A 19,697-nucleotide genomic window follows, 5' to 3' on the forward strand; every position below is an offset into this window, starting at 1 on the left:
GGCTGCCACAAACATTCGTGCACATACAGGACCCTTTCCCTTCTTTATAATCTCTTTGGGATATAATCCCAGTAGTAACACTGCTGGATCAAAGGGTATGCACAGTTTGATAACTTTTTGAGCATAGTTCCAAACTACTCTCCAAAATGGTTGGATTCGTTCACAACTCCACCAACAATGAATCAATGTCCCAGTTTTCCCACATCCCCTCCAACAATCATCATTATTTTTTCCTGTCATCTTAGCCAATCTGACAGGTGTGTAGTGGTATCTTAGAGTTGTCTTAATTTGCATTTCTCTGATTAATAATGACTTGGAGCATCTTTTCATATGACTAGAAATAGTTTCAATTTCTTCATCTGAGAATTGTCTGTTCATATCCTTTTAGTCTGGATAGTCTATTTTGTCATCCCAATTTGGGGGCTCTAGAAAGCACACAACATATGGCACCCAAATGTGGAGCACAAGAAACATAAGAAATAAGCAGCAGCATTCGAGAGCTGTTTGTGAGTAGGATCCTCCCAGAGTTCCTTTGGTAACCCGCAGGAAAGGAAAGGGAGCAGAGCCTGGGTAAGACTTTTTTAGTCAGGGTAATTAAATGGGCCAACATATCAAAGGGCTGAGCTAGGAAACTGATAAGAGACTTTTGAAAAATGCTTGTTCTAACTATCATCCTCTTCTCCATTTGAAAGTTTGCCTCCATGACATCTCACGAGATTTAACACCTGCTATAGTGCTGTTTGCACTCTCTAGCATGCATTCTCAGATACCTTAGCATGTGGAGTCAGATAACAACTAATGCACAAACTTATTGACCATGTTGTGGGGGGAAAATAATCACTGTCTCATAAAACAAAAAACAGGGAATTAAGGACCATGCCTAAGTGAAGGGGCAGGTCAATTCTCTGAGAGCCTCCACAGCTGTGGATCATAACATTTGAAGGAGTTGCAAAGCAGCCTTAGCTGATGCAGGTGTTCCTTGTGGATTGGGAATGAAATAAATTAGAGGCAAGAGGGAAGAGGAGAAAGGTCAGATAACACAATGGCTCCTCAGTGTCCTTGTGTCATCATCATCATCCTCTCACATGAAGAAATCCATTCTACAGGTCTGAGTTAGACCTCCAGCAGCCACTGGCAGGTGACTCCTGTATCACAACAAACCTAATTCAAATTCAACCTCAGGCACTTGACACGAACTATAACTGTGCAAGTTAAATGTCCATTAACTCGCAGTAGCACTCCTTTCCTCACTCTCCCTCCAAAGAGAAATTGCTGGGTAAAACATGTCACCAGCAGTAATTTTCAAATAAGTACACACACACACATGTAACATGAGATGTTTGGACTAAAATTCCTTCCAATTCTAAATCTGTGATTTTATGATAGGAAAAAAGAGGTTGCTGGTCCTTTATTTATTTATTTATTTTTGCTGAGGCAGTTGGGGCTAAGTGACTTTCCCAGGGTCACATAGCTAGGAAGTGTTAAATGTCTGAGGTCAGATTTGAACTCGGATTTTCCTGACTTCAGAACTGGGGCTCTATCCATTGCAACATCTAGCTGCACCTTGCTGGTCCTTTATGTAGCAAAAGAGCAAACAGGTAAATAGCTGCCATTGGAATCCATAATGATTTAAAGGACAGAATATATAGCCTCCAGTGAATTAGACACCTTTAGGGAGGACTTTGACAAGGGTAGACAGGAGAAAACATGCTAATGATATGATGCCTCTAAAGAAATAGAGAGGTGGGGAGAAGGGACAGTGAGATGGCTTATTGGGTAGAGCACCAGACTTGGAGTCAAGAAAACTCATCTTCTGAGTTCAAATCTGACCTGAGACATTTACTAGCTGTGTTGACCTGGGCACTTAAGGCATTTAACTCTGTTGGTCTCAGTTCCCTCATCTATTGTATGAACTAGAGAAGGAAATGGTAAAATACTCTAGTATCTTTGGCAAGAAAACTCCAAATGGAGTCACTAAGGGCCAAACACAAATGAAAATAACTGAACGACTCTGTGTGTATGTGGGTGTGTGCTTGCATGCACACATGTGTACATATACTGACTTACATATATGCCTTTATCTTACTTGATTGTGAATTTCTTGATGATGGTGGTGGCGGCTCTGGCAACTTGTTTCTAATTCTTCCCCAAAGCCAATAGTACAGTGTTTTCCACATTTTTCAACACACAGGGATTATTTGTTAGCTGATTAGTAAGCTTAGTATTTGTTTAGTTTGGTGCAATTCCAGTAAGCCTTCCGTTGTCTAAGATTAATAGAATTACTGTATTTATAGTGATATATATATATATATATTTTTCTGTTTGTAATTCAGTCTGACAAAATGACTTGTTTTCTATCTTTAGGTTCCAGATGGTAGTGAGTTGGACTCTGTCAGGACAAATGAAAACAAATGTAAAGGAAAACAAGGTAGGTAGTGCTATTTCTCTTTTATTTTTCCCATTATTGATTGAATAAAAATTCATGACCTGTTAGAAAATTCACTTTCTGCTGAGAATGTTATATAGAAAACACTAAAGTATTGTTCCATAAAGGATAATCTCAAAGGGACTTTATATTTGAGGTATTCAAATATACAACTAGGTGGGCCTGGAGTCAGGAAAACCTGAATTCAAATCCATCCTAGATACTTGTGATGCTGGGCAAGTCATTTATTATTTGTTTATCGTGTAAAATGGAGGTACTAATAGCTTCTGCATCCCTGAATTCTTGTGAGTATCAAATGAGATAATTGTAAAGTATTTAGTACAGAGCCTAGGACATAATGAATGCTATATGAATATGAGCTATCATTATCACTTTCTTTTATTATTATTATTCAATAAATAGTATTAGATTGATTTTTGAAAGACTGAAAATTTCTTATGTAAAAATAATGGTGTATATTCCTACTGAATTTTATTTCTTGTTTAATTATATCACATCTTTATTAGTTTGTCTTTTTCCCTATGTGAGGTACATTTTCACATATGTACAAATTAAGAGAATTTAAAAATTCAGCTATATAAAATTGACAATAAGAGAAACTCTTGACTATTAACTATTGTTAAATAGAAATGCAGCAATTTTACTATTTCCAAATTGTAATACATTGAGTTTCTTGTATTATACTGAAAAGGTTGGATTCAGGATTTTTAATTAGCAGTCGTTTATCACACAGCATAGTTCAGTTGTCCTGATGACTGTCGGGGGCCCTGTCAGACATGCATTCTTGCACTCAATATCTAGATTTGTTTATTCATGGAATCAGGCTATGATGTATATGTACTGAAAGGAAGCAGAGAAAAAAAAAACAGTCTTAGGAGTTGTGGGTCCTCTAACACAGTTTGATGTCTCAAAGCTAATCTTTAGTGATTTTTTTTTAAGGTATTATAGAGCATTGTAAAACTGTGGCCTCATAATTTGGGGGCAGGGGTAGTATTCCATGACACTTCTATATATGAGCAGAATGTATTGGAATCTGATAAACTCAGTCCAAGCATCAGAAAATTATTAGAATTACCGGAAAAGGAAAGTAGGGAGTTCTCTGCAGTAGAGAACCACACTGGGTAGTGGAAACATGCATAGGAAAGGCAGCTAAGGGGTGCATTATTTAGAGTGCTGGGATTGATGTTAGGAAGAACAGGAATTCAAATCCTGCATCAGACCTTACAAGTCACTTTATCTCTCACCCTCAATTTTCCTACTATTTAAAATGTGAGCATCGTTATAGCACCCACTTCACAAAGTTATTATGAATCTCAAATAGTTAGCATATAAAATGCTTTATAAACTTCAAACTATTAGATACTACTATCTAATTTTTTTTTTAATGGAAAAGGACATCAGATTCTTCCACAAGAAGGACTGGTATTTCAAGCTAGAGGAGTCTGCAGACCAGTTAGATTGTGGCGCAACATTGAGAATCCACGAAAAGAGATAGGGGAAATAGCAATAGAAAGTCAGTTGAGGCTACCAACAAATCTTAAGTGTAAGGTCTTCCTGTAAGGAATTTCCTAATCTTTCTCTAAAATGTTTGATTAGAATCTTGGAATTTTTCAAAGGAAATATTATATTCCTTAGTTTGAAGGAGCTTTAGAGTTCATTTTTTCAATTCTATTGTCAATTATTAGGAAAAGATGGCAAATCAGTTATTGGGCCTTTCATCTGCTTTCATTCTCAGTGTCCTATTTACTTCAGTTGGCAAATCATTGAATTACTAAGGAGATCAAATGAGATAATATTTGCAGGGTTTTTTTATGCAAAGTAATTGGGGTTAAGTGACTTGGTCATAGTCATACAGCTAGAAAGTGTGTTTGAGGCCAGGTTTGAACTCGAGTCCTCTGGACTCCAGAATCAATACACCTATCCACTGAGTCAAATTTCAAATGAAATATTTGAAAAAGCCCTTTTAAACCTTAAAAGCACTATATAAAAGTCAGTTATTACTACCATATGTTTGTGTGTGTGTATATATATATATATATATGCACACATATGTACATGCACATGTATGCATACACACAAACACGTGTATCTGTGTAGTTGTTTTATTTTCATTCTGTGGGTACAAAATTTCATGTTGTTATAAAATGACCAATTGTCTCCAAAGGTAACTTTTCCTTCCCCTGTTCTCTTCCTTACCTTTCCCCCCCAGTCTTTTTTTTTTTTAATCAAAAAAATCTTTCACTGGTAGGGAAATATAAGTATGGACTCTCAGAATGCTGGCTTAATGCTAGAGATGGACAGTTTATGCTAGCATAAATGTATTCATTTATCCCTTTCCTATCATGACTTTTAAGGTTTCACCATACATATATCATGCATTGACATAAATAATTGAATGGGAATTTTGGGGGAGTTTTGCAGAAGCCACAAATGACACAAAGTCTATGATCAAATACTTAACCCTATTTTTGCAATAAGGTACTATAAATACCTCATAAAACAAAAGGAAAAAAAATTCAATTTCTTCTTTGATACAAAGGGAAAGCCAAAAAATTTTAAAAAGCTTTTCTAGACCTCAGGGGTACTGGGTCCCTGCAATGTTGAAGAGATAACTGTCCTTTAGGTTTTTATGATTTTGTGGCTGCCAATCACCCAGTTACAGAAGAGAATTTGACCATGGGTTTTTCCTCCCTTTTGTGGAGTCCAGGCTACAGTCTATACGAGTGGGAAGTTCTAAAAGGCCAATTCATCATGTTAGCCCTTGCCAGAAGCTGTGCTTGTATCAAACAGGCTGGAGTAGTATGACCTACTTGTTCCCTGATTTACATCTGTTTTGGCCAGCATACTGTGAAGTGGGCCCAGATCCTCAAATTAGCATAACAAGTGAATCAATTAAACTCAAGTAAAGCCATGCTAGTCTCCCAGTGTTTACAACTGCACCTGTGTTCAGTGCTCTTCTTGCTCTTTTTCAGCCAGTGAAGAAACCAGTGTTAGGCAAACAGTGGAAAAATCTGAAAAGAATGATGGGAAAACACTGTCTGGGATTCATTCAAAAGTGTGACTATCCCAACAGCTCCCTGAGGGTAGAAGTGCTGTGATTCATGGAGAATGAAGTTTTTGCCACTCAATTTTTATACATGTTAATTTAAATAATTTTTTGTTCTCTAATTTAGATAACCATAAGACTGTTCTAGTGTTAAATGCAAGGCTTTTCATATTTGAAAAGAGGTCTTAATTATATGGAGAATATTTGCCCATTATTGGACACGCAAACTTTCTCCATGTTAATGGCACAATATTCTTAGTAAATAAATACAATACAAATTATAATGGAAAATCCATCACTCAAAAAAAATTATGTTTTATTATCTCCTATCTTGTACTTTGGAGGAAGGGGAAACAATTTTATTAAACATTCCCTTTAGATTTTTGTAACATGAGTATGAATGGTAAGAGAAAAATGATCTTTAGGAAGTTTTACAAAATATATGTGGCATCTGACTCAGTCCTTAAAATGGGAAACCAAGGGAAAGGAAGTAAAGCAATTTACACCTTGGGAATTTAATACAAGAGCTAAATGGCTTCTCTTAGTACCTTGTGTTAGTTCCCATCTGACAATAAACAATAATTCAATTATCATTCTGTGATGAATATGATTTATCACTAGTTTGGTTGCTTGATGGTAAATTATATATTCAAATGTTGGATTTTAATTTCAAAGAAATTAATCTTTGTATAACAACCGGATGACTAGTTATATTGCATCTATGTTAACATATACTTCTGCTCACTCTTCTTCCTTTCTCAGTGTGGGGGAGGAAGTTTTGTTTCATAAGTGTGTTTTGTATCTTTATTCCTGTCCCATTTCTCCTACTACAAAGTATTCTTTCTAGCAAGAACTAATTGCTTTTAAAAAACCAATTACTGTCTTCATTGTGACTTTTTTTTCCTGGGGGAATAGTCAGGGAGGACAATAATTTCTTCAAAAAATTCTTAGCTGCATATAAGGTAGTACAAAATAGTTGCTAATTTAAAAAGTGGCCAATCAGCTTTCTTCTTTACAGCTGTTTCCTAGGTAACGAGCACATATTCACAGAAAAATACAAACCAGAATAAACCAGGGGCAAAATAGAATGGAAAAAAAAAAACAAAAAAAACCTTGCCTTGACCCTTTGGTTGCCATTTCAAAACAAAACAAAAAATTAACAGTTAATAGAATGCCAGTATTGAAAAAATGTATTGATGAGTTAAGTTTGGTTTTTAGGAGAAATAGAAGCATTATGTAAAAATCATAGATGACGTTTGCTTTTCTCATTCAGATTTAGATATGTTGCTATCAGTTTTATTATTAATAATAGCAATAATGATAAAGCTTTAAATTTGTGCTTCTTTGAGAGTAAAGGGCATAAGATGAACTTCATTAGCTGAGATTCAATGTAAGTAGGTTTTGAGGAGAAAATAAATAGGTATGATAAAAGTCAGGAAGATGTTTTTATGGGTTCAAATGCCTTCAGACACTTACTAGTTATGTGGCCCTGGGCAAATAATTTATCTCTATTTGTCTCTCTATAAAATACTCTGGAAAAGGAAATGGCAAAGCATTCCACTGTTTTTGCCAAGAAATGGGTCACAACAGGTTGGACAAAACTAAAAAAAAACTATGCAACAACAAAAAGCTACATTTATATTTCTTTCTTTTTTTTTTTTTTTAATAATGTACATACTCATAAACATAAATGATTGATATCTAGATTTCTTCCCAAACACCTTTATTTTAATTTCCATCCAAGTCTCTGTATTTGTTTAATTTTCCCCAGGGACCTTTCAAAAATTCATTAAAGTCCTTTATGACTGGGTGCCAGTGTGAATGGTGTGTATGCTTTTATTAGGCTTCTCAGAGCTTTTAAACTGTAAACAGAGTGAATATAATGAAAAAAATCAGAACATACCACAATGCAACAGTTCTCACCCAGGCTGTTTCAGTATGTGCTATATTCAAAACTGAAAAGTTTCCTGGAGAGTTTTCCTTAGAAGACTCATCATCAGAAGTTAAAGCTGCTTGTTTCAGCAGAGAAGTTTAGAATATTAATGTAGATTGTCATGAATAGAGGGGGAAAAAAAAAAACTAATCCTTGGAAATGATGATGAAGTTCAGAACATTTCTGACTAATATGGCCCAAGGATCCTCTGGGTGCCTTTGTACTATTCTACCAACTTGTTTTGGTACCAGCTGGCTCCATCCCTGACTCACAGCTATTAGCTTTTTGGCACTTCTGACTTTGAAATTCTCAGAATACTAAGTAGGTGAAATTCCAGTAAAGGGCAGGTTGGGTGGGGAGGGAGTGTTATTCCAGGAAATTTTTTTTAGCACCAAACAGGTAGAGAAATATGGTATTGGTGCTATTAAAGAATCCTAGTCAGTCTTGTGCCTCCTTTGCTAACCAAATGCACGTTTAATAAACAACTCCACTTTATTAACTTCTTCCTTAGTTTGGTAAAGCTGATGGCCACTTTTAGTGTTATTGTGAATATAATCTAACCAAGACATGTAAGTATGGCTATATAGAAAGAAGGGTCAATAAATGAGTATGTGTCTACTTCCTTGGAATGTCCTTTTGCTATGTACCATTTTCCAATTTATTTTCTGGATTTTTCACTTACCATCTTATTTTTTGTGTTTAAATAGCACCCACTAAAATTCTTCAATCCTTCAAGGGGTAACCAAGATTACCTTTAGTTTTCGAATGCTATATCTTTGGAGTAGAATCCTCCTTGTCAGTTTTTATGAAGTTAGAAAGGCTTCAAATGTAAGCCTGGCTTACAAGCTAGCATGTTTTTCCTGAAAACCAGTTTGGCTATTTCTGAAAAAATATCTTGACATGTCCACTGTAGAAGGCTGGAACTATTCAATCAATGAACTGAGGTTGGGATTGCTGAGGCTTGAAGCTAATTTCTGATTGGACAATACTCTATGGACATATGCTTGGAAAATGGTTCTTTCCACTATCCGTACTGGCTCAATGATTGGTGTATAGAGGATTGTAGGAGGGACTAGGGGGTGGAGTAAGACTAGCCAGGGACACATTTTCGGTGGTAGACAAGGAGAAGGCGGGTAGAGGAGATTCTGCTTCCATCCTGTGTCTAAGACCAAGAATAAAGATGGACTTTTGCTTATCCTGACTCTGACTGATTCTGGGGTGTCCTGGGTGCAGAATGGGTGGTCGTTACAATCCACTATGTAATAGTTTTTCATTATGGTTGCTAGGTGGCACAGTGGAGGGGGGGGACAAATCCTATCTCACATTTGTTACCTGTGTGACTCTGGACAAATCATTTTGAGCTTTCTTAGCCTCAGGTTCCTTATCAATTATATTATCAGCAAGAAAAACACTGAATTTTTGAGAAGTCTTTAATTCTATTTTTAAGTAAGCAAAAAGACAGTAGCTTGTGCTGAATCACACTCTTTGCTCTCAACAAACTAGACAATCTACTCCATTAACTAAACAAAAATGTGAGGAAATTTCATAAATATTTAAAGGTTCTACCTTATAAAAATATAAGGATTAAATGAAATAACATGTATAAAAGTTCTTTGCACATTTTGAAGAACTGTATAAATGCTAGTTATTATTGCTTTTTTCAGACATAGTAACTCTTAATGATTGTCTAATGCATCAGAGATTCATGATTTGCTTTGTAGAGGAAATAACCACAGAAATAACAAACATTTATAATATTCTTGGTTTTGGGTCTCTTACGTCCAGATTTGGCCTCTAACCTTGGGATTAGTGAGAAGAACAGCCCATATCTGCCTGAAGATGCACCTGTTTCTGAAACGGACATCAACTTAGAGATTTCCTTTGCAGAGCAAGCAGCCAACATGAAAGAGACGTCAAAAGAGCTTCTAGAGAACAAAGAAGAATATAATTCATTACCTGTATGTATATATCTTAAGAGTTCTATACTAAGTAGGCATTCTTTGGCATGAAATTTCTCAGCAGATGAGGAATGAATGAATGAATATTGACTTTTACTTTCTGAATTAGTGTTAGTCTCTTGAATTTCATTCCAGCTTTATAATTCTGTACATCATGTAATATTTAAATAGATATATGATTTCATAGATGTAAATAGTTATTTCAGTATTAAATATGAGACAATAAAATGACAAAAATTTTTCACCTTTACTTTTCTTTAAAACCATTCAAAAACCTAGTGCTAGCATTCTTCAACATTAATTCTTTAAAATGTATTGATCCAGAGTCAAATTTATTTTAAAAATTGTAATCTGATAGTAGAAGAGAGAGGTATTATCAGCAAGAATCTCAGACTTTTCCTTGCCTTGATTAACCAGTGTGGATTAGTGATATGCTTTGATACACATAAGAATGGGAGTCTTGCATCTATTAATTAATTGATTAAAGACCAATTATGTTTAATTATTTTAATATGACCAAAAGGATGTTATGTAAATGACCTTTAGTTTTGATGTAAAAACAAATCCAATGAGCAATTAAGAACGTCTTCTCATTCTAGTTACTTTACCTGTCGAATTAATACACTCTTTTTCACTCCATTTCTAAGAAAGCAGGGAAGATGATGGATAGAAGAACCACTTCACTTGTCCAGATTTCTAGTCCTCCAACTCTCTGAAATATATAGCATTGAATTAACAGATTAAATTTAGACTCTCATTTGAAATTTCATTGTTTCCCATTTAAATCTGTTGTTGAATAACAACCTTGGTTCTTCAGTTTCTTAATTCCCAGCATATTAGACATAGCAAATAAGAAAGTTCCTATAAGAGGAAATATTAGAAATTATTATGAAATAGATCAAAGAACACTGATCTTAGAACCAAAGCACCTGGCTCTGTTTCTTTACTAGGTATAGCTTTCTTTAAGCAACTGATTTTGCTTCTTAAGCCTTAGTTTCCCTATCTATGAAAAAAGAGAATGAAAACAATTGTACTAGCTATCAAGCAGGGTTATTATGAAGAGTACTTTGCCAACTTTAAAGCATTAGAAACATAAACTGCTGTTACTGTAATAAAGACAGGTGAAGTTATAGCCTGCCAAAGTAGTTGGAGACAAAAATTAATGCAATGAGAGAACTTGTTTTATTACAAAGTCAAATAATAGATATTAATAATGTGGACTTGCTCTCCAATTTTTTATCTTCCATCATTCAGGATAACCAGGGGGTTGCTGAATTTTAGTGCTTGCAATGATCTTACAGAGGTTATAGTCAAGCTTTTTAATTTTATAGATTTACAATTTTGTATTGTATATAAAAGGCAAATCAATAAATATTTATTTCCTATTCTGTGCCCAGTAATAGGTAGGCTTCAAAAAACATGCCTATATATATCTCTGGCAATTATGATTTTAAGAAAAACACTCAATTTTTGAGAAGTCTTTAATTCTATTTTTAAGTGAGCAAAAAGACAGAGTAGCTTGTGCTAATCACACTCTTTGCTCTCAACAAACTAGACAATCTACTCCATTAACTAAACAAAAATGTGAGGAAATTTCATAAATATTTAAAGATTCTACCATGAATTAAACATTGGGATAAAGAGCTCATTCTTTTTATTAGGTGCTGTGTTTAAAAAAAATTTTTGCTAGGTAAGCCAAATGCTTGAAGTAATAACATTTTAGGCTTCTTTGAATATTTATCTGGGATAATGCTTCAATTATTACATTGCATTTTCTCCTTTTGGAATGTTATAACAATTTCAATTTAATATTGGATCACTTTTCTATGGGGTTATTGGCTTTTAACAGTTCAGAACAACGAGTTTAGAGTCAGATGCAGGATGCCATTCTTTGCAATTATAAGATGACTTCACCAGACTGAATTCTACCAGTCACTTCTCTACCAACAATCTGGAAGTTATAAAGTTAACAAGCCAATAACTATTTCATCCCTGAATTGATAACATAGCTCTCTCACCATAGAGAGTAGAGCTTAAACTAAGCTATCTGAATAGTAGTTATCCACTCTGAATTGCTGATTTACTGAGGAATCTCATATTTGTTTCCTTGTTACTTTCTTTGTGCCCACTTAATTTTTTTTAATAATAATCCACAAAAGGCCATTTCAAAATGGATAGTTGGAATAATCATAATAATAACTAATATTTACATAGCTCATATTATATGCCAGGAACTATGCTAAGAATTTTACAATTATTATCTCATTTGTTTCTCACAACAACTCTGGGAAGTTAGTACTATCATTATCCCCAGTTTATAGATGAAGAAACTGAGGCAAAGTGATTTGCCCAGGGAAACATAGCTAGGAGTTTTTTGAAGCTGGATTTTATTTTTCCTGATCCTAGGCCCAGTAGTCTAATCCACTGTATCACCTGGTTCCTTGACCAGATTTCAAGTCTAGCTGCTGCCACATATTAGTAGGGTGATTGTTGGCAAAGCCATTAACTATTTTGGGATGATCAACAATTTTCTAAGAATGTTATAGAGGAAGTTTCCCAATAATGAGCTTCTTTTTATGAAATCACAATTCTAGACTAACTCTATTCCTACCCCTAACGTTCCATGAAAAAAAAAAGTCAAATATTAATAACAAAATATTTAAATAGTGACAGTTCAGCAATTCTTAGAGAGAATTAGATAATCAAATGTTATTAGGAACAAAACTCTACGGGTGTGGATGACTACTATGGCAAGGAAACTGATATTAGCCCTGAGATTACTTTCCTCAGTGGTCTTGATTGCCTAGGATAAAGATTGTCATTTAAAAAAAATAGTTCATAAACAATAGTGCTAGTGTCATATATATATATATATATATATATATATATATATATATATATATATATATATATGATATATATAAGCTTCGGTCTTTTTTTAAATTCTAATTTCGGACAGAGTTCCCAACTATTCTATTGTTAGAACAGAAAAAAAAAAAAAGATGAAAAATAAAATTGTTGTCTCAGAAGGAATTTTTAGTTTAAATGACAGGAAGCTCATTAGGACATATAGAAATGAGTATGTGTGTGTGTGTGTGTGTATGTGTATTCATTTTTATTCAGGAACATATTAAGATTAAGGAGAACTGTATGAGAAGCTGAGAGGCTGATAAAGGAATAGATTATTTTGATACTTAACTTCTCCATGAACCTAACAGAGGTGCCTTTTGGTAGCAGAAAGGGTGGATTTATCATGAATCATAATATGGGATTTTAAATATATATATATATATATATATATATATATATATATATATAATTTAAAACCTAACAACATTAAATAAAATGAGCATTTGCACATATGAAATAGAACATAAAATAAGTATTAAATATGAAATTCTGAATCTGTTCTGTAGAGCTTTTTTCTCCTTTTAATTATATACTACATTAGTATTATATAAATCAACTTTCAAAACTGTCTTCCTTCTTGGTATTTCCTTATCTTCTATACTTAATTTTTTCTTTTATTTAATGTTTCAATGATGCTATTTTCACCCCTTTTCAGCAACTCTGTTATTAAAATAGAGCAGAAAGCAAGAGAAAAAGAATAAATAGAGGACAGTGTATTGGGAGCATGTCAGCAAATTTGTCCCATTCCACCATATTGCATATTTGCTTTCTTTCTTTGTTTTTTCCTTTCCTTTCCTGTTTTTCCTTTCTTCCTTTTTCCTTTGTTTTCCTCCATGTTCCAGTTTAGTCTCTTTTAGGATATTTTTTTTTTTTTCCTATTAAACCAAGTGATTGTGGAATGTGTGATCTTGAAGTCAAGGAGGGCTAGGTGGGGGCTTTAGGAGAAGAGAAGAACAGAAATTGAGAACCAAGAAGGAGAAAACGAAATTCTTTTCTCAAGTCCTTATCTTTGTCCTTTTGTCTAACTCTAACTAGGGACTCAGCATTTGACTCCTTCATGGTTAAATGAGTGGAAAGTGTTCTCTGACCTGTACCAAGATGATTGGATATGGGGATGAGGTATTTTGGGAAGATTTGCTGGATATATTCTAGACCCTCAAATGTGCTTTAGAGTTTCTTTTACATATTAGTATATACATATGCCATGATAGAGCATAATTACTGGAAGAAGTAGAGAGTAAAGAGTAGCAGGCCAATCTACCTGATACTCATAAGTTTAATTCTCAGGTTTAAATATTTGATTTCTGGGCTTGGATAATTCTTTTTAAAACAAAAAAAAAACCTTTTTTTATTTTTCAAAATATATGCAAAGATAGTTTTCAACACTCACCCTTGCAAAATCTTGTGTTACCAATTTTTCTCCCTCCCTCCTCTAAATAGCAAGTAATCTAATATATCATGTGCAATGCTTCTAAACATGCTACATGAGAAAAATAAAAAAGGGAAAAAACATGAGAAAGAAAAATATAAGCAAATAATAACAAGAAATTTTTAAAAAGTGAAAATACTTTTATTCACATTCAGTCCTTATAGTTCTCTCCCTGGATATGGATGGCTCTTTCCATCACAAATATATTGGACTTTTTACTAGTTCTCTAACTAAAATTATTGTTGTTCTTCGATCTTCTTTTACATTTCCCCATTTGTCTTACTATTTTATTTTTACCACCTTCCCTTTCCTGAATTCCAAACCTGTATACAGAAAGAGGGGAGAGAGAGAGAGAGAGAGAGAGAGAGAGAGAGAGAGAAAAGAAATGGAGAAAAAGTGTGGAGAGGGCAGTGAGGCAGTGAGGGTATGGGTCACTTTTTAAATCCAGGTCAACATTGTTTCAGATTCTATGGTCACTTTTCATTGGTCACTTGCATCTTTTTTCCTTTAGAAAATTCTTGTTCTCATTTTAATCAGAATTTTTCTGTAAACTATTTACTCGTTTACATCTTTTTATTTTAAAAGTGAGTTCATCTTACATTTACTTCATTTATGGTATTTCTTTTAGAATTTCAGACTGCCAAAGGACAAAACGGGTAACACAAGGATTGGTGATCTGGCACCCCAGGACATGAAGAAAGTTTGCTGCTTAGCTCTCATCGAATTGACTGCACTGTATGATACACTTGGAATTGAGCTCAAGCACCAAAAAGCTGTGAAAATAAAAACAAAAGGTAAAGGCATTTAGTAAAAATCATTAAATTCTCTCATGAAGAGGCAGCAAAGATGATTTTGGCTTTTTGCCATTATGCCTACGGAACTAATCTAAGTATGAGTGGCAGGGTTGAAATATTAAGTTTTTCAAACCTCACATATTAAGTATAGAACACACTACATCATGTTATAGGGCACTGGGGGCAGACAAGGAGAAAGTATTAAAAGTTTCTGTTCAGGGAATTTGAAGGAGGATTGGCTTCTCACTCCATTTGATGCTATCATTTTTGGCAATTCTACATGTTTCACTGCTGTGTATAGTGTACTTATTGATTCATCTACAGATTCAGCTCTTGAGAAGAGTGCTTCAGGAGTAATAATAACATCTTATATTTCAATAATAGAGCTTACATAAGGATCATAAATAATTTCATGGCTGTACCTGTGATGGAGAAAGAATGAAGATGACTTTTAAAAAATTCACAGAATGGTTACCTGACCCCTTGAAGTGGTTGTAATTTTTATCACCAACATTCACCAGTATTTTGTTGATCATCCAGGCTATTTAGACAATCAAACTTTGAGCATAACAAATTACTCTCTTTTTGATGAAACATTATTAGAAACTAGCCTTACCCCTTATATAGTGAATCTGATTTTTCCCCCCATAATGTAGTAGAATTAAGAGACAGCTTTGAAGCCAGGAAGACCATCAACCTCTGACACATGCTAGCTGTGTAATCCTGGACAAATGACTTAATTTCTCAGTGCTCTTGCTAATTCTCTGAGATTGTACATTGCAGAAAACATATAGACCTTTCCTTTCCTGGTAAATAGAGTTTTCTCTATGCCAGTGAAATGACAGATCCAATCCCTATTCCTAGAGTGGAATCACTTCCATACCCATTTGATCCCTATTCACTCCTCAATTTTGTTTTCTATACCTTTTCCCAAAGACCCACCATGAATTTTTATGGCACAATCATAATTCTTCAAGGTTCTCTTCTTGGACTATCCAAGGACTTCTTCTAATGGAAACTGAGTAGAAATTGTTTAGAAAAGCATTTGAAAAGTTATAGTTGTTTTTTTTTTTTTGGGGGGGGGGGTCAACCCTGCTACTTGTGTTTTAAATCCTGATTCTCTGTCTCCTTGAGAAGCACTGAAAAGCTGCTCTCCTGTCCTAGATAATCTCATTCCTCTTACATTGTTTGGACTGATGATTAGAGTGATGAAATTAACAGTAAGCAAACTGTTTCTAGATTTTCGAGGATTGATGTGACCAAAAAAATATTGGATTTAAAGTCAAACAGTTAGGATTTTGAGTGATAGCTTCACTACTTAAATGGCTAGTCATATAACTCTTGAATCTCATTTTTTCCTCATCTGTGGAGATTAATAATACTTGTAAAGGTAGTTGTGAGGTTCCCATGAGGTGATGCATATAGTGCTTGTTATAGAGTAGTCTTATATTTATTTTGTACATATTTACATATGTGTATGCTATAGCTCCTTTTCCCAATAGTTCCTCAAGATTGATCAGTGAGCTAGTATTTATTATTCACCCTAGTGTGTACTAAGCACTATGCTGGATAGGTAAAGAAAGGCAAAACTCGAGAAGCTCATGGTCTAGGGGGGATGTTTAACTTCTCTGTGTGTACCCTCACCACCTAGCACAATGCCTGGTAGTATATAATTGAGCACCATAGTTGGTGCTCAATAAGTTTTTCTTGATGGATAACTTAAGTTTTTCTCTTCCAATACAAATATTTTATTGAATATAAATAGAAACAACATTAACTAGTTAATTTTTTAACCTCAATTTAAAGAAAGTTTTGTGAATGTCTTTCTATATTAAATATGATATAGCAGCACTTCCTTTCAACAATGTGATGATTGATAGAAAAATTAAATAAACTTCTTGAATTTTTCTGATCTTTTTAAAGTTCCATGCATCTTTTCTAAGTTCTTTGCCTTATATTTTCTGAAAAGAAGATTTGCTGAATAAGGTCATACTGCCAACTGATTTCTGAAAAAGCAGATGGTCCCTTTATATTATTCCATTCATTATAACATTCTGAATTCTGATCTATGCTAAAATAGAAGTTCCCACTCTTGAGGGAAAAGATATGAAAGGATATTTGCCTTTTGCCAGAGTATTTAGTTTGATTACACTTAGTAACCTGATTGCATATATTCATTCAGCTCTGCCATACTGAATATGAGGTCAGGGGCTCCAAATGTGCAAGGAAAACTTATGCTTTGAAATCATCTCTTTCTATCCCTATTTTCATACTTTGAAATAGATGTGAAATGTTCTATTTTCTTTTGCTTTGTGCAGACTCTGGTCTTTTTGGTGTTCCCCTGTCAGTATTGCTAGAGCAGGATCAGAAGAAAGTTCCGGGGACGAGGATACCCTTGATCTTTCAAAAAGTGAGTAGACAATGAGTAAGTCAGCTGGGTTTGGGAATAGCAAATTCTGAAAGATTGATGTCTTTGGCATTAATATTCTCATAATGGAGTCTCCTGAATTGTCATGTCTTTACTCTTGGTACAGTAATCGCTTCAGTTTCAAGGGTTGATGGCATATATTTCACGGAGTTGCTTTTATTGGGATTAAGACTGAATAATAATTACTTGACTAACTTTAGTTATTACTGAACTGATTCCTTTTATTTGACTGACACTTCAATTTCTTATATCACAGCTGAATAGGGGTTCTTCTTTTAGGGGACCATGAACTTGATTCAGGAAAAAACTCCACCAACACACATATTTATTTTTTTACATATAACTAAAATTTACCATTTTTCCTTAAATTATGAATTTGAAAGGAATATTATTTTGAAAAGAGGTCCATAAGAATCACTGACAAAAGAGATCTATGATACACACAAACAACAACAGAAAAAGGTTAAGAATCCTTGCAGAAGTAAGAAATACTTATCAATTTGTTAGGAATTTTACAATTCTACTATAAAATTCTATCTTGGTACCTTGTCATGGCACAGCAGTAACTTTGGATTACTAAAAATTATTACTGGTGGTATGCGAATTGGCAGGTTCTACCAAACTAGAAAGATTGTGAGCTGTTCAGTGCCAGAGAGTATTTTTTTAAGTGATGCATTTCATCAAAAACTGTAAGTAATGGCTTTGGCTGCAAAGATTCATTCATCTCCTAACAACCTACTAAGGTGTAATAGAGTTGTGGTCTTCATTGATGGAAGAAGTTATCCCATGGATGAAATCATAACTATTGAAGTCTCGATTGTTAGAAGTATTTTACTTTTGTGAATATTTTGTCTATATGCATTTCCTAAGCTTTTCTGTTTATACTGAGTATGTCAGGTTTAATTTAGCAGGTTCTTTTTCTAAAGATAGAGCTCAGCAACCATTTTCTAATTTTATCAAGTCACCAATATATTCCACTTTCAATTCACAAGTCAGTTATCCAGGGAAATCAAAACATCCAAAATCAGCCTTGCCTTCCTCTACCAATTGTTATATACTCAGGAACTACTTATTAAGTTTAATACCAACCTAAACAATGCAGAGCTATGTCTTATTGCATTTCTCTACTATGCCAAACATTAGATCTTGAACATGGGTTTTCAGTAAACATTTGAATGAGTGAACAACAAAAGTAGAATACATCTGCTACAGAATCCTAATGCATTTCAGAGTCAACCATGAATGATTTTTGTATTATCCATCTTATATCTGCCTTCTGTTTGGCTTCATATTTCCTTCCCACTCTTCTTGCATTCTAAGATCCAGAGACATTGGGTTTCTTTCTGATTCTTCCACATAATACATTTGTCTCCTCATTCTGATGTTTTCATTGATTGTCTCCTATATCTGCTTACTAGCTTCCTGGCTTCTTTCAAGTTTCATTTAAAATCACATCTTTTGTAAGAAGCCTTTCCCAGTACTTATTAATATTTTAGTGTCTACCTCTGAATATACCTCCAATTTATCCTTTATATATCTTGTTTTTACATAATTTTTTTACCCATCGTCTCCCACATTAGGCTTGAATGCCTTGACATTTGGGAATATTTTTTTGCCTTTCTTTATATTCCCAACAAGTTGCACAGTGCCTAGTTCTTAAAAGATATTTAATAATTGCTAACTAAGTCTTTGCCAGGCATGGACATGAATTCATTGCCCTAGTATTTCTACAGCTAGTTCTACTTTTTGTTAAATTCAGATCACAATGGATTAAACATATTAAGTTCTAGATATCTTCTTTTATCTTCATAGTATCATTTTTGGGTCACTATATATTTTTTTACCCAAAAGTTTAAATGAAAAATTTCAAATAATGAAATTTTAAAATACCAATAGTATATTTGCTTGCTTTTTTTCCCTCACTTTTTCCTCTCTTTTTGATTTGATTTTTTTTTAATATAGTATGATATGTAGAAACATGTATAGAAGAATTGTACATGTTTAACATTGGATTACTTCCTGTCTAGGCAGGGGATGGGGGAAGGGAGAGAGAAAAATTGGAACAAAAGGTTTTTCAAGAGTGAATGTTGAAAACTATCTTTCCATGTATTTTGAAAATGAGCTATTAAAAAATACCAACAATATTCAAACCTATTATTCTGTGTATTAAAACAAATCAGTCTATAGATCATTTAATTCTAGCTTTTACTTTGAATTTTGAGCCTCAATTCTATTAGAGCTTGATGAAGTCTGGTTGTACAAAATCTTAATGTGATTCTTAAGAAAGTACATTTTGTCCTTTGTGAGCTCTTATCACTGGCTGGCTCTATATCTTTGCTCATCTAGAAATGTTGTGAACTTCAACTATTGTTTGCACTTTACTTTTCTCATCTACCTTGTGTTATTGCCACTTTTTATGATAAGATATTGAGTTCTGGGAGGAACAGCAGCTATTTCATAATTTAAAAAGAACATAGCAAGGCTATAGGCATGGATACTAGGCCAGTGAACACAATCCTTTTCTTTGCAAAAAGAAGAGAAAACTAGTGTTGGAATCTCTTTTCCAAGCTCATATTTTATTCATTGTTTTATTTAGATAAATTCATCTTCTTAAATGTGGGGTTAGAACACTTCTAATTTCTAGCTCAGTGCTGCTTTCCACCTTCCCCATTCTATACCCTCTCTCCCAACCCCCCTTCAACTGGGGAATCCTCAGTACCTTATCTCCAAAGCCTCCATGACCTGTGGGGCCT

At 34.1% G+C, this 19,697-nt stretch overlaps 1 protein-coding gene across 1 annotated transcript in view; it reads left to right on the forward strand.

The window, feature by feature from the left end:
- The window catches only part of ARHGAP18 (Rho GTPase activating protein 18), a 165,433-nt gene that overhangs the window by 102,969 nt on the left and 42,767 nt on the right, over positions 1–19,697 (forward strand). The window contains exons 4-7 of the mRNA XM_003769434.4: positions 2,365–2,428; positions 9,211–9,383; positions 14,351–14,516; positions 16,835–16,926. Coding sequence (XP_003769482.1) covers positions 2,365–2,428; positions 9,211–9,383; positions 14,351–14,516; positions 16,835–16,926 — 495 coding nt within the window. The remainder of the gene's footprint in view (positions 1–2,364; positions 2,429–9,210; positions 9,384–14,350; positions 14,517–16,834; positions 16,927–19,697) is intronic.

This window comes from Sarcophilus harrisii, chromosome 4 (assembly GCF_902635505.1).
Source record: "Sarcophilus harrisii chromosome 4, mSarHar1.11, whole genome shotgun sequence".
Taxonomy (NCBI): Eukaryota; Metazoa; Chordata; class Mammalia; order Dasyuromorphia; family Dasyuridae; genus Sarcophilus; species Sarcophilus harrisii.